The following is a 13819-nucleotide window of genomic DNA, read 5'->3' as shown; positions in this document are numbered from 1 at the left end:
TTTGTGAACACAGATTTGTTGGCAAGTTTTTCAGTAGACGCCAAAGCAGCCAGTGATGAATTTATAACAGTCTGTTTATTAAACAAGGTAAAGATACAAAGCTTTTTTTCCTTTTTTAAACATTGATAACCTTAGTTTAACTTCTCAGTCTTGGCTGTGCATATTTAGTTGTCTAGAAACTGTATATGAAACCACAATGCAAGACAGGAAAAAGTGTAATAAATCTACGCAATATCTTTTCATAGAGAACATGGGTTAAACAGTTATCATACAGATTACAGCTCAGGAACTCCATGCGGAAGGAAAGAAAATGAAAATGTTTACACGACTGAATACTGCAGAACACAATACAGAGTAATGGAAATGGGATGATAAAACAGTTAAGGCTTACATGTAAATAACTGATATAAAACATGAATATTAATAACATATGGGTAGACTAAAATAATTACAGTAAGTTCATACATAAACTTTTACAAAACCCAAACAGAGCATGTTTATGAAAACTAAAAAATAGGTACTATAAATGAGTAACATGTTTTACAGTACAGCAACATGTACATTTTCCCATTATCTCAAAAGAGAGAGTAAGTTGAAGAGGCAGGGTCTGTTGTTGGCGTAAATGTCTGTTTTCAGGCCAGTGGCTTGAGTAATAAGTTTTTTTTATTCTTTTGAAAACATACTATATACTGTATATGTATTTTACATTATTCTCAGTTCCATCTCAAATGTTAACGTCTAGCCGTAGCACCTTTTTCCGAAGTGCCCTGAAGAATACAGGGTACTCTGTTAGTACCATCCAGAGGTTAAAGTTACAGTAAAAATACAACAAACAATACTGTGTACAATAAAAAGAATACTAAGGAGAAAAATAAACTCAAAAGGGAGAAGCATCACCTCCACATAATATAGGCCTATGGAATATGACTTATACTGCAGTTTATTCCAAATGGGTAAAGCTTATTAAAGATTTTAAAAAATACTTAACTGGGTCAGAGTAGCTGTACAATAACTTCACATTTTGGTCCAATGTTTGGGTTTAAAATTTACCACTCGAGTGAAATTTCCTTTCAGCTGAAGTGTGTCGGGCTGAGTAGCGTAGAGCTGGCACTGGTACATGTGCAACGTGTCCGACCTCTAATACTTAGAAAACAAGAGTCAAAAGCTTAAGAGAGTTGAGGAAGCAGACACTAGAGCAAGGTTCGCTTCCTCTTAAAACCTCAACAAGGTTCATATATGGCACTAGTTAATGGGACAAGAGAACATAATGTAAAAAAGCAGTGTTTCTTTGATCATGTGTCACGATCGTAAAGGTGCCGTAAAAAGTGACGGTCAAATATGGACTGAAAGATATTTGGAAATAAAAACAAAAACAAAAAAACATTCATTTCTCTTCCGTTCCATGTTGCTCTATTTGTTGCCTCCCCAAGTCAATAACGCAACGTCTCAATACAATCATCAAATGTTTAAATTGTCATCTACCGATTGCCTTTCATCAAATTCAGATGACCCTGTAAATGTGTACTTGCACAAAAACTGTGAGTAAAAACAAAGAAGGAAACAGAACAAGACTGTTATTTATACAGTCGGTACTCTTAGCTGCCACAAGTAATGCCCTTTGGCATTTTCCATCCAACAAGATTGAAACAATTTGAGCCAAAACCACAAGGCCTAAAAGTGCTTTAAGATTATCTTTGGATGTCTCCAGAACACACCCAGCGAACATTTTCTTTCTATTCTCTCAATTCTTTATAAGGGCAAATATCATCTGGCACATTTTGGAAACCCATTTCATGGAAGAGGAAGAAAAAAACAAAACATAAAAACTAACTAAAACATTTCTGATGGCCAATGCATCCGGCAGTTTACATGACGCTTACGAAAGTGCTTATTAAATCTGACGCAAGACATTCTTTGCCACTCGATCCTCCGGACAACATCTAGCTGTATTTTTTTATTTATTTTTTTTACATTCACAAAATAACGCTGTGCTCATTTTTTGACAGACGGCCTGTGTCGAGATGGATGGAGGCGGCCTGTTGACTGAATCTAGCGCTGAATGCTTATGTCAGCTGTCATAATGCTAATGTAAGCCTTATGTAGATGGCTGTGGGTGCAGGGCCTCATAAGCTCCAGCCTAACGTAGACTCTGAATCCGACCTGCTGCAGAGCGGCTGGGAGCTCAGATGAGGGAGATGCGTATGGGGATGCTGGGGGACTCGGTCCTCTGAGGCGACTGGTGGCTCACTAGGTGCTCCACCACCGTGTGTTTGGACATGTGCTTCATAAGGTAGGTCTCCTGCAAAAGACATGAAAACACAGCAAATGGTTTAAAATGAAATTACTGCCATTAGAAAAACAGACGAGACAACAGCCTGAAAATAAACCCAGTTATTTTTTATCTTTATGTGTGTCAGTTGAATTTCCTGTGTTACTTCTTACTGACATTTTATTTTGAGGACACTTATTTACGTGTATATCACCTCAAATAAACCCTGAGTGCCTATAAAAATGAAACACATTCTAGATAACTGAATGTGAAGGCAGTGGATCCAGCAGGATATAACAACTGTGGCAAACTTAACTTGGGAGGGAGCTTAAGAAATCACATCAAATCAAAAGATTTTAAAAGCTAAATTAACCAACCAGATATCAACGATGACTCTGGACTGACCAATGTCATTGTTCAACCAACCACGACAGCAGCTGACTGATTAATTGAAACCTGCAAACTGTTCTGCTTCAATGGCACATGGTTCAGAGGCACTCAACTCCTCTATTAAAGGTCCAGAGTGTGGGATTTAGTGGCATCTAGTGGTGAGGTTACAGAACTGAAACTTCTTTTGTGTGCCAAGTGTTTAGGAGACCTAGGGTGGTCAACACAACAACGCGAATGGCCCTGTTTAGAGCAAGTGTTTGATTTGTCCATTCTGGGCTACTGTAAGACAACATGGCAAACTCCTGGGAAAGGACCTGCTCTGTATGTTGATATAAATGGCTCATTCTAAGGTAAAAACACAACAATTCTTAGTTTCAGGTGATTATAAACTCATGAAAACATAGTTATGAATACTATATACCATTGATACCAATATGTCCCTCTAAATCCTACACACTGGACCTTAAAGGAGCACGTGCTCCCAACAATTGATTTTTTTTTTTTGGTCTGACCAACAGTTCAAAACTCAAAGATGCTCATATTATTATGACAGAAGAAAAACAAGCTAATATTCATATTTTAGAAGCTGAAACCAGTAAATATTTGACATTTCTGGGGGCTGTACACATGCTGCGTCTTTTACCGCCTGGAAAACACGAGGTCAGGTGCCGGGTGCTATATTTGTGCGTTTTCTGTGCCAGCATTCAAGAGCGCAGCGGCAGGCTGTGTCTGAGGTTGCTAAGCAGCCTTAACCAGCACCGTATCATGGCCTATTTACCTGAAATCCTGAGTGCAGGGCTCTTAGGAATGTGTGCGCACCACAATGGCCTCGCTCTGGCATTTGAGCGTGCCTGCCATGCGTCTACATTGAAAACAGTGGATTTGAGGGCGCAAAAAATGTGTACGGCCCCTAAAGGTGCAATATCAAACTCTGGAGAAAGATAGTCTCATTCTCAGGTCATTAAATATCAATGTTTTGGGTCAGTGGTCCGGTCCAACTACTGACCCAAAATTGTCAGTATTTTATTACCTTGGAATGAGACTCAACAATCAACTATCTTTTTCCAGAAATACACACTGTACCTTTAAAATTATACTATAATAATCCAAACTGATGGATTCTCTGTTGGTTGAGTACTAATTGTTTCAGCTCTAGAGTAATGTGCTGAGCTAATAGAAGTATTTGCAGATGGGAGGTGGTTACAAACATTTTGATTTGGCCAGATAAGATTAAATATGTGCCCTGCAAACCAGTTTTACAAGTAAAAATGAACTGGTAGTTGGTAGATCCCTGTATGCCAAAACAAGAAGTGGAAAAATTACTTCTTTTCTGTACGTGTGGAAATGAGCAAAAACATGTCGGGTTGTTAAATATCACAAACAGGAAGCAGCTAGTTTCAGGTGAAGTGAGGCAAAGTTTCATCAAAGGCCATCATCTAGCAGTCCGTCTGAAGACACTCTGGGAAAATCTGAAGCACATGAAGATAACTAGCAGATAACCTGTGGTCTACTCACTGAGGTGTATGCCCGACCACACATGCTACAGCAGTAGGCCTTCGCGTTTTTGATGGCGTGCGCTGACAAGTGGATCTGCAACGATGCGGAGTCTGAGTAGGCACGGTAGCAGTTAGGACATTTATACGGCTTGTCTTTATTGTGCTGCCTCTGGTGAGACTGTTTGGGAAGAAACAGACAGACGCTCTTAAGTTGCATTGTGATTACAGTCAGTTAAAGCAATGAACATCTTTTTTAAACTACATTTTTCGCTGTGTCTACCTCAGTGTAAAGTAGCTGTTCTTGTTGTAATATCCACTGTAGCAGAATTCAGTTGTGTGACCAGGTACTGACCTGAAGGTTAGACAGCTGGGTGAAAGCCTTTTCACATCCGGGGTGAGCACATTTATAAGGCCTATCGCCTGTGTGGATTCTGTGGCAAAAGAAGCAGATAAAAAAAGCCACATATTTAGTCACAGCCTTGTATGTACAATAAAATGCGTAGCCAAGATAATTAAAACAAGATTCGTAAAGGGATGTCAGCAGACTAATTCTCTGCAGTAGAACACACATATTAAAAGTATCACTAATCTGAGCATCAGACGCCCTGGTATAGCACAGTGTGTTAGTGGCAGCCTGACTGTCCCCACTTTGTGTTCACAGCGGGACCGACCTGGTGTGCTGCTGCAGGTGTGACAGCTGACGGAACGAGTTCTCGCAGTAGGAGCAGTGGTAGGGTTTGATCCCCAGGTGGATGCGCAGGTGCTGGGACAGGTAGGAGGCGTTGGCAAACGTTTTGGAGCAGTGGGGACACTTGTGTGGTTTGGCCTCCGTGTGGGACTTGGAGTGAATCTGCATCTCTGACTTGGTTAGGAAGGTGAGCGGGCACACTTTGCATCTTGGTGACAAAAAAAAAAAAAAAAAAACTTGAGTCAGGTTTGTTGAGAAACAGAGCTTTAAAAACTATATAGTATAACACCATTAAAGGAATACTTTACCCCCACAGTGGCCATTTGTACATCAATTCCTTGCCCTGTGTTACATTGAATTTGTGAAGAAAACTGTTTTTCTTGCATGCCTCAGATGAACAAAGAACTCAAAAATGGAGAAATATCATGATAAATTGAAGTCATATCAGCGTCCACAAACTTGCCCACGGCTCTTACAGTATAATCCATGTCTCATTTATCCATGTCATGTGCTCAGTACTTCCCAACAGACAGCCCTTTCCAACAAGGAACTTAACAAAAAGCGAAACTTACCTATGCTCTCTCAAAGCCAGACTCCATTGGCAAAAACACTAATTTTACCTCGCTGAACACAGGAGCTGCTGGTCTACTGCTGCCTTGTTTGGCAGTTTGTTTGTCTTATTGTGTGACCTTGCTGAAACTGAACTAACACACCAAACTCACAACATAACACAAACTAACTGATCGAGGCAGTGGTAGATTAGCAGCTGCTGTGTTCAGTGAGGTAAAATTACTGTTTCTGTCAATGGAGTCTGGCTTGGAAGAGATCATAAATACTGTAAGTCTCACTTTACGTTCAGTTCCCTGTCAGAAAAGACTGTTGGGGAAGTACAACACATTCAACTGGATAAATAAGACTTGGATTATACTGCACTAGTAGTGTGAGAGTTTATAAATGGATGTTCTGATATAGTTTTGCTGCTGTTAAACATGGACCCCTATGACTTTAATTGATGAAGAATTTTCTCCGTTTTTGGATTCTTCGTTCACCGTAGAGGCATGCAAGAAAAACAAACCTTTCTTCACAAATTTAACAAAACAGGGTATGAGTAACTGGTCCTCAAATGGTCATTTGAGGGTAAAGTATTCCTTTAATATTTTAAAGTAATACCACTTCAGTCATTTTCAAGATATATAAGGCAAAACACAATCAGTTCTGAATCATGTTCTGTTTCCAAATTATGAGTATCACTAAGTCCCAACCAAAATCAAAGTAGTTTAATTCTGGATATACCCCAAAAAAGTAGGAAATGGTCCAGGAATCAGTGTCAATAAGTTAAAGTTAAGATTCCTGCTGACCTGCATTGTGCTAACCTCACAAATTAAGTCTAGTAAACTTAAATATAACAAGACAAAGAATGTTTTTCCAGATGATAATAGGAGGCAAAGATCAGTTGACAGTCCACTGAATGAAACATTTATCCCATCAGGTGAAATGTGGGTTAATATCGATGTCTCAGTGAGGAGGACCACATCTCAATCATCTGCAGCGTACTTAAAACCAGGCCTGTTGATCTTTTTAAGACTGCAATTTAATTTGTGAATCAGCTTTGTAAGGCTGAGAGGAAATATCCTTTCCCTCGAAGACAACAGTAGCAGCTTCTTGTGCCCAACCTGTAGGTTTTGCCCTCTTTGGGTGCCACAGTGACACAGCCTTGGTCAGCTAGGATGGGGTAGGGCACCACCAGCAGAGGACCAGATGGGTTTTCAGCTTTGATCTTCTTCCGTCCCCGTGGTGCCTTAGGTGGGGGTCCCAACAGTCCGGCCAGGCCTCCCACTTTCATGTGGTCCATGCCAGGGCCGCTAGCCAGCCCGGAGATGATGTTCACAGAGGGGGCGCCGCCCAGGCGGTTCTGGCTGCTGGAGGTTGGAGTCGTGGGGGTCAGGGCCTCTGAGGTGCTGTGGCTGTCGGGTCGGGATGAAGGAGCCAGACCTATGGAGGTTTAAACAGCACTGTTTTAACACAAATGATCAGATCATTTTAATAACCAAGTTCTAGTTTTAAATTACAGATTTACATTTTTGATGACAGATTAGAGATTTTTCAATGTATATTTTATACTGGAACTTCCTAAAAATGTATTATTTTACCCAGATGGGCGCGGTTTTGCAGGACACATCAGTGCACTCCATGATAACCTGCTTGCAGTGAGCCTTTGTAAGAATGCAGACCAAAAATCCTGAATTATTTTGGTTTGATGAAAATGAGAAACTGGACTGAGAGGCAAAGTATGGGCAAGTTTTATTTCTAAAGCCTGGAAAATTAGGCAAGCTAGACTGACTAATACACTAGTACAGTATGAAGGCATACAGAATTATACTATTCATGTTTTCCCATAACTTGTATACTTGGTCTCACACCTATATACATAGACTGCCTTGTAAACTCAGTTGTTCATCAGAATACAGACCCCTCCATCTGAATAGATTTTTTGTTGTTGGACATAATTTATTCTTACTAAATGTCTATATATTTCAGCATTATTTAGTTTTACTTGTAATGCATTTTCGTAAATGTATGATCACAAAAACAAAGAAAAATCATCTTTGTTTGAACGTACAGTTAGATGTGAGGTATCTTGTAGGTTCTATCTTGGGTTTAAGACAAAAATTACATTAATAAACAACTTGGTGAGGAGACGACCCAATGTGAGCTGACGGGAACGTGCATCAGGCACACAACACACTGTGTGACGCAGGATGTAAGGCACTAACTCCCGGTGAAACCCCGTGTTTTAGGGAGTCTTATTTCTTACTAGTTCCTCCAAAGAGCCACGGGTGTCCATTTGTTTTCCATATGATATAATGATCAGTCAGCTGCGTTCTGAAATGTGTTTGAGTTGTGGGATGCATCACACTGAATCAATTGTCAAGTCTGTGTTATGTGTTGCCAGAGGTATACATGGCACACAACTTCAGTTTCAAAAGTCTGCTCACTGATTTTTACATTGTTTAGAAATAAATGAAAACCAATGGCTGCCAGAAACAGGAGGAAGAAAACACAGTGACAGCACAGTTTGCAGAATGCTTCACTGTGATACAAAGGATACATTACTTTTAGTAAATGGGCCACAACATGCAAAACCACTGAGCCCAGAGTGTCCTCAGCATGTGTATCACATGGGAGTCTGACTGATATATTGGTTTTATATCCTGTTGGTTTAACACAAGTCAGAGTATCTTGAAGTTTTATAGGTTTGGTTTGTACCAACTTCAGTCTAAAATTAGTCAGGGCTAAACTGCCTGAAAACCAACAGCGAAATCTCTCAGTATCATTCTGCTGCTGCTCAGCCTGCACAATATACTGTCTCTGTTTATTTCCCCGCTTTAAGACTAACAAACTATTTAATACAATGTCTTATTTGATGTTTTGCACCTATATTTCTTTTAACTGTGCAGCCCTACAGTAAATGTAATGTCTTATTTACCTGCTATGGTGCATCCATTGTACCTCTACTGTGTGTGTATCTTTGTGTATCTACTGACACAGTTTAACAGTGTGTCTGATCACTCACTGCTGTTGATTTAAACAAACACCAGAGGCAGATTTTCCTGCTGATATTTCCTCGTGTCAACAGACCACACAGACCAACTGACTGCAGTACCTGAGCGATGATTGACCCGGCTCTGCTGCTCGCTGAGCTGTCTCATGTGCCAGTCTTCCCACAATCCTTTGGCCTTCACCGCTGACTTGTCATCCATGTTTCCATCTGGAAGTTGATGGGTGATGATCAGGTGATTGCATTTTGATCAGTGGACAGTTAATTGTGTCTTCTTGATAAAGACAGACCTTCAGACCTGTTATGATGCTACCGACACATTTGGATCTGTCCCCCCGGCCTACAAACAACAAAGTGATGACTGTACCTGGTCCAGAGCTGGAGGCGGGGCGAGCATGCAGAGCGATATCTGGCTGTCCAGAGCCCTGCGGCTGCGGGTGATGGCCCGGCACCTGCTGTGGCTGGGGCTTTGGCACCGACATGACGTGCTGAGCGCTGCCGTCCGGGGACGAGGTGGGCACCAGCAGAGACTGCTGGGAAGGAGTGGAGGTAGGCGGCAGGTGCAGGGGTCGGATCTTCTCAGCCATCAGCTGCTCCTTGATCTTGTTAATGAGCACCAGGTTATCCAGCTGAAAGGGTTAACGGGTCATGCTCAACAGAAAACAGCCACCGTGTGTGAATGTCATTCATGCCCCAAAAAACACATCCCAGGATAGAAAACACTGACCAGCACACAGTACAAGTTCAATTCTTCTTCTTTTTTTTTTTTTTTTATCTATGAGCTCAGGCTGTGACGGATTCTCACTCTGAAAGTTTGTTTCACTGATGGACTGGTGCTGAATGGCTGAAAAGACATTCACACATGGAAACAAATGGCAATGAGGTAGAAATGTCACAGTAATCACGTGATGAGTGGACTTACCTGGCCTGGCATGGATGGAGGCGGCGGCCAGAAATACGGGTTGTTAAATCGAGGCTCTGCCATCCTGAAAAGAATTACATTTATATTAGTCACATTCAAAAGTCAAGTCATACTTCATCATATGTGTTTATGATTAAATAATTTTCCAAAATACTGACACGATACACTTCAGTGGTTTCACTTTCTGTAATGGCTGAACTCACATATACCCACCCAAAAGTCAACTTATGCATAATAAGCTGTTATCTTCCTACAAGTCTGTCACAGTCATTAAGGATCCATATGCGATTTATGATACAAAGTGTTGTTTATTTATACTACAGTGCTGAAATGATTTAAAAAAGATGTGTAGGCAGCGTCCGTTACTGTTACAGACAGCTAGACTGCAACTGTTCAGAAGAAAACTATGACACCCTAACTTAAAGCAACTAACAGTTTCAGGTTTAGTAGAAAAGGTGAGCAGTTTCCTTTGACCTAAAATCACTGTGTACATTTCAATAGTTTCCATCACACAAACTTTGATCTAGCTTTGAATGCACATACATGTTTAATCACATCAATTTTAAGTATTAAGAAACTATTTTAATTATCAAAATCATGCTGTTCCACCTTTGTAAGACCAAACATAAATACATTTAAAGGACAAGATTAATTGCACAAGTGTCACAGTGAGGGTAAACTGGAGGCTATTTAATATGAAGCTCCATAGAAGAAGTTATTAATATTTTCATTTGACTTGCATCAATTTATATTTGTTCCAGTTTCCTCTAGAACAAATACCAAGGTTAATTTACATTTTTATGACAGGTAAGTAAAAAGTAGGTTGAGACAACAACAACAACAACAAAATCTTGTTACCTCAGCTGAGTGTGTGAAGTAGAATAGAAGTAACTGTTATGTTCGCTTTGGGTTTCATGAGCTTTCAAGACTAAAAAAAACATGTTTATTTGAAGAGTTCATGAATTTTAGGCTGGTACAATTGGATTTAACTAAACCTTGGAAACATATAGCTTACAAAAAAAAATCTTAATTGATGTGATCGCTCAGTTATGAGCAAACAAAACTTCAGCTGAGGAAGACCATGAGATGCAACTGAAAGATGGAACAATCTTGTAAGTGGACCTTGATTAAAAATTAAAACGTATTTGTCAAAAAACTGGATTTAAGCTACCTAAGATTTCGCTAAAAAAAGATACAGGTGTCACAATTAGGGTCAGTTGGAGGATATTTAATATGAAGCTCCATAGAAGTTATCAATATATGAAATGACTTGCATCAATGTATATTTGTTCCAGTTTCCTCTAGAACAAAAACTATAATTTTCATGTCAGGGAAGTAAAAAGTAGGCTGGGTTAACAAAAACAAAAAACCTTTTCACCATGGCTGAGTGTGTGAAGTTTACACACCGAGGTCAATGTTATGCACTACTAAAAAAATAATTTTGACCAAAAAAAAAAATAAAATTGAAGAGTTTGTGGATTTTTAGCTGGTAAAATTGGATTTAACTAAACCTTGGAAAATAGTTTGACAAAAGCTTTGGTGAAAAGGTTTTTGTTAACCCAACCTACTTTTTAGTTACCCGTCATAAAAATGATGGTTCTATAATAATAATAATAATAATAATAATAATAATGTATTTTTTCTTTTAATTATTATAGCTTCTGCTTGAATATATGGCACGAGCACAACTCATCCAGAACATCTGAGAGCTGTTTTAAGACGCCGCTGTTAAACACGAGGACAAAGTCACAAAGACACTTCTCAATCCTCTGACCACATCCCATGGTCTTCCTCGGCAGATTGGATTTGCTCAGTTATGAGCAAACAAAACTTCAGCTGAGGAAGACCATGAGCTGCAGCTGAAAGGTGGAACAATCTAGTAAGTGGACCATGATTCAAAATTAAACTTTCTTAGGACTTGCATCAATATATATTTGTTCCAGTTTCCTCCAGGACAAATACCATAAATTTAATGACAGGTAAGTAAAAAGAAGGCTGGGTTAACAAAATTTAAAAGACAAACAAAACAAAACAAAACAACAAAAAAACATTTTCACCACAGCGGCGTGTGTAAAGGTAACGATAAATGGGAGGGTAAGTGTTGGCTTTGGGTTTCATGGGCTTTAAAGGCTAAAAAAATCATATTGACAAAAAAAACCCAACAACAATCAAACAAAATATATATTTAAATGAAGAGTTCATGAATTTTAGGCTGGTAAAATGGGGTTTAACTAGTTTCCAACATAATATAAAATTTTATTCAAGGTGCACTCATTCGATATTTCTGGCTTTCATCCACATCTCATGGTCTTCCTCAGCAGATGAGCACACAAAATTTCTGCTGAGGAAGACCATGATGCAGCTGAAAGGTGGAACAATCTAGTAAGTGGACCTTGATTCAAAATTACAAAGTCTTTGTCAAAAAAAATGGATTTAAGCTCTATAAGATTTTGTAAAAAAGAAGGAAAAAAACACACCTTTGTCAAATGTACAGGTTCCAATTGGAGGATATTTAATATGAAGCTCCATAGAAGTTATTAATATTTTTCAAAGACTTTCATTCCAGACAAATAAATTAATTCAACTTCACTCATTAGATTTATCTGGCTTTCATCCACATCCCATGGTCTTCCTCAGCAGATGGGATTCTCTCAGTTATAAGCCAACAAAACTTCAGCTGAGGAAGACCATGGGATGCAGCTGAAAGGTGGAACAATCCAGTAAGTGGCCCTTGATTTAAAATTTCTTTGTCAAAAAACTGAATTCAAGCTAAGATTTTGCTAAGAACCCCAAATAACCTCGTAGTTAAAATTAATTAATTAATTAATAATAATAAAGTCATAAAGCTTGTGTAAAGATGTCAAGATTACATTTTAACAGTGTAATAAGTTGCTATATGACATTTATATTACTAGCTCAGAGTGTAAATCAGGCCCACAGTGACACTGAGGCAAAGTGTCCCCGTTAAGTTAACCCGGGTCAAACATGTAAATGTCAGATACAAACATGTAGTCAGTGATAAAGAGACATGAGGGTGACAGAGGCTCAGCAGACGAGCCTGGACATTCAGCTCCTCTGCTCCTTTTGTCTGACTGTGAAACCCAGAAAATAAGTGGACGTCGCTTTAAATGTTCAGATAAACGCAATGAGAGGAAAAAAAACTTTCCATTCTTCGACTTTTCGGACATGTCGTGTGTCTGCGAGCATCTGTGCACCCGTACTGACGGAGGCTTTCACGGACCGAGCCTCCCGGTGCGACTCAGACATTCTCAGACAGTTTTCTTTAAACATTTCCAGACAAAAGAGAAACAAAAATGGCAGCCTTATTTTTATAAGGCGGGACGCCATATTCTGCAGACCCCAAAAATTTAGGAGCATGAACATGTTGTCGTGAGGAGGGTGTCGGGGAGAAGACGCGAGCCGACGCGGACACAAAGGTGTGTTTATCATGTCAAAGGCATGAATGATTGTTTACGGCGAATTGCAGGTTTGAATAGCCCGGCCTCCCCACCTCTTAAAAAAACTGACACTTCCTACAACAACCATGCCCTGCAAAAAAAAAAAAAACAGCACGGAAACGGACAAGATGCAGATCGACCCAAACACCACCGCGATTAAAACAAGCCTCGCAACGCGTTAAGGTCAAAATGTAGCCGGCGCACAATGCCCTTTCTCCCCAAACACGCTGTGCCATCTTCTCCTAATTTCACTTTTAGGGCTGCTTTTTTTCACATTCTGCAACTTTTGGACGAATCAAAGGACAGCGATTGCATTTTGTGCACAATGCACGCATTTAGCAGCATAGCGCTCACGAGAGAAACACACAGCAGCGAAGACACCCAAAAGACATGCACAAATACCTTGTGTCCTGATTGCAGATATTGTCTTGCGAGTACAGCTATAATATAAAAGGTTGATGTTCTTTCTGCCTGCCTCCAGTCGGACCACCGCTTCCGGGTCGCTTTGTTCACTTCTGGGTGCTGCTGCAGGCTCACTACACTACAGACACACACACATACAGAGGGAAATATTCCGCTAATGTTGCTTTGGATTTTTACACCATGACCTACTTTATTCACGTTTAATGGACACCGCATGCATGATGAGTGTAATAACGATATTTCAGCGCGTGTTTGGGGTGGATTTATCGGACAGATCTGCAAGGGTGGAAGTCAGATCCTGGAATAGCAGCGCCACAGTGCAGAAAATACACCATTACCAAGCGTTCAAAAATTCACATAACTCAAGTACTGGCTGCTAAATGTAACTAAATATCTAAAGAAACAGTGGTTGAATAAGAGTGGTGAATTCCTAAAGTGGGTTAGGTGTTTTAATCTGCAGCAGTGCATCATATTTTATCAGCTTTATTCAGCATCATGTTTTATATGTACGGTCAGGTGCTACACAGACACTACCACTCAGATACATGCAGTGACAACTGTAAAACTGCAGTAGCCAATTTCTACATTAATAACATTAAACTTTATTTAAACTA

At 39.8% G+C, this 13819-nt stretch overlaps 1 protein-coding gene across 2 annotated transcripts; it reads right to left on the bottom strand.

Moving 5' to 3' along the window:
- Nucleotides 1-56: 56 nt before the first annotated feature.
- On the bottom strand, nt 57-13326 carry znf362b (zinc finger protein 362b). Of its 2 annotated transcripts, none has more exons than XM_033630161.2 (9): nt 13185-13326; nt 9325-9388; nt 8770-9031; nt 8508-8612; nt 6517-6835; nt 4827-5051; nt 4508-4586; nt 4175-4333; nt 57-2299 (listed from the first exon to the last, which is right to left on the bottom strand). In XM_033630161.2, the coding sequence occupies exons 2-9, from the start codon at nt 9385-9387 to the stop codon at nt 2183-2185; spliced, it is 1329 nt and encodes a 442-aa protein (XP_033486052.1). In that variant the 5' UTR covers nt 9388; nt 13185-13326; the 3' UTR covers nt 57-2182. The 2 variants fall into 2 exon arrangements, with proteins under 2 accessions (XP_033486052.1, XP_033486053.1); XM_033630162.2 differs by having other exon boundaries at nt 8770-9004.
- Nucleotides 13327-13819: the final 493 nt, after the last annotated feature.

The sequence above is a fragment of the Epinephelus lanceolatus genome, chromosome 8 (genome assembly GCF_041903045.1).
Source record: "Epinephelus lanceolatus isolate andai-2023 chromosome 8, ASM4190304v1, whole genome shotgun sequence".
NCBI classification, from domain to species: domain Eukaryota; kingdom Metazoa; phylum Chordata; class Actinopteri; order Perciformes; family Serranidae; genus Epinephelus; species Epinephelus lanceolatus.
Note: the sequence above shows the minus strand (reverse complement) of the source record. Positions and strands in the feature narration are given on the sequence as shown.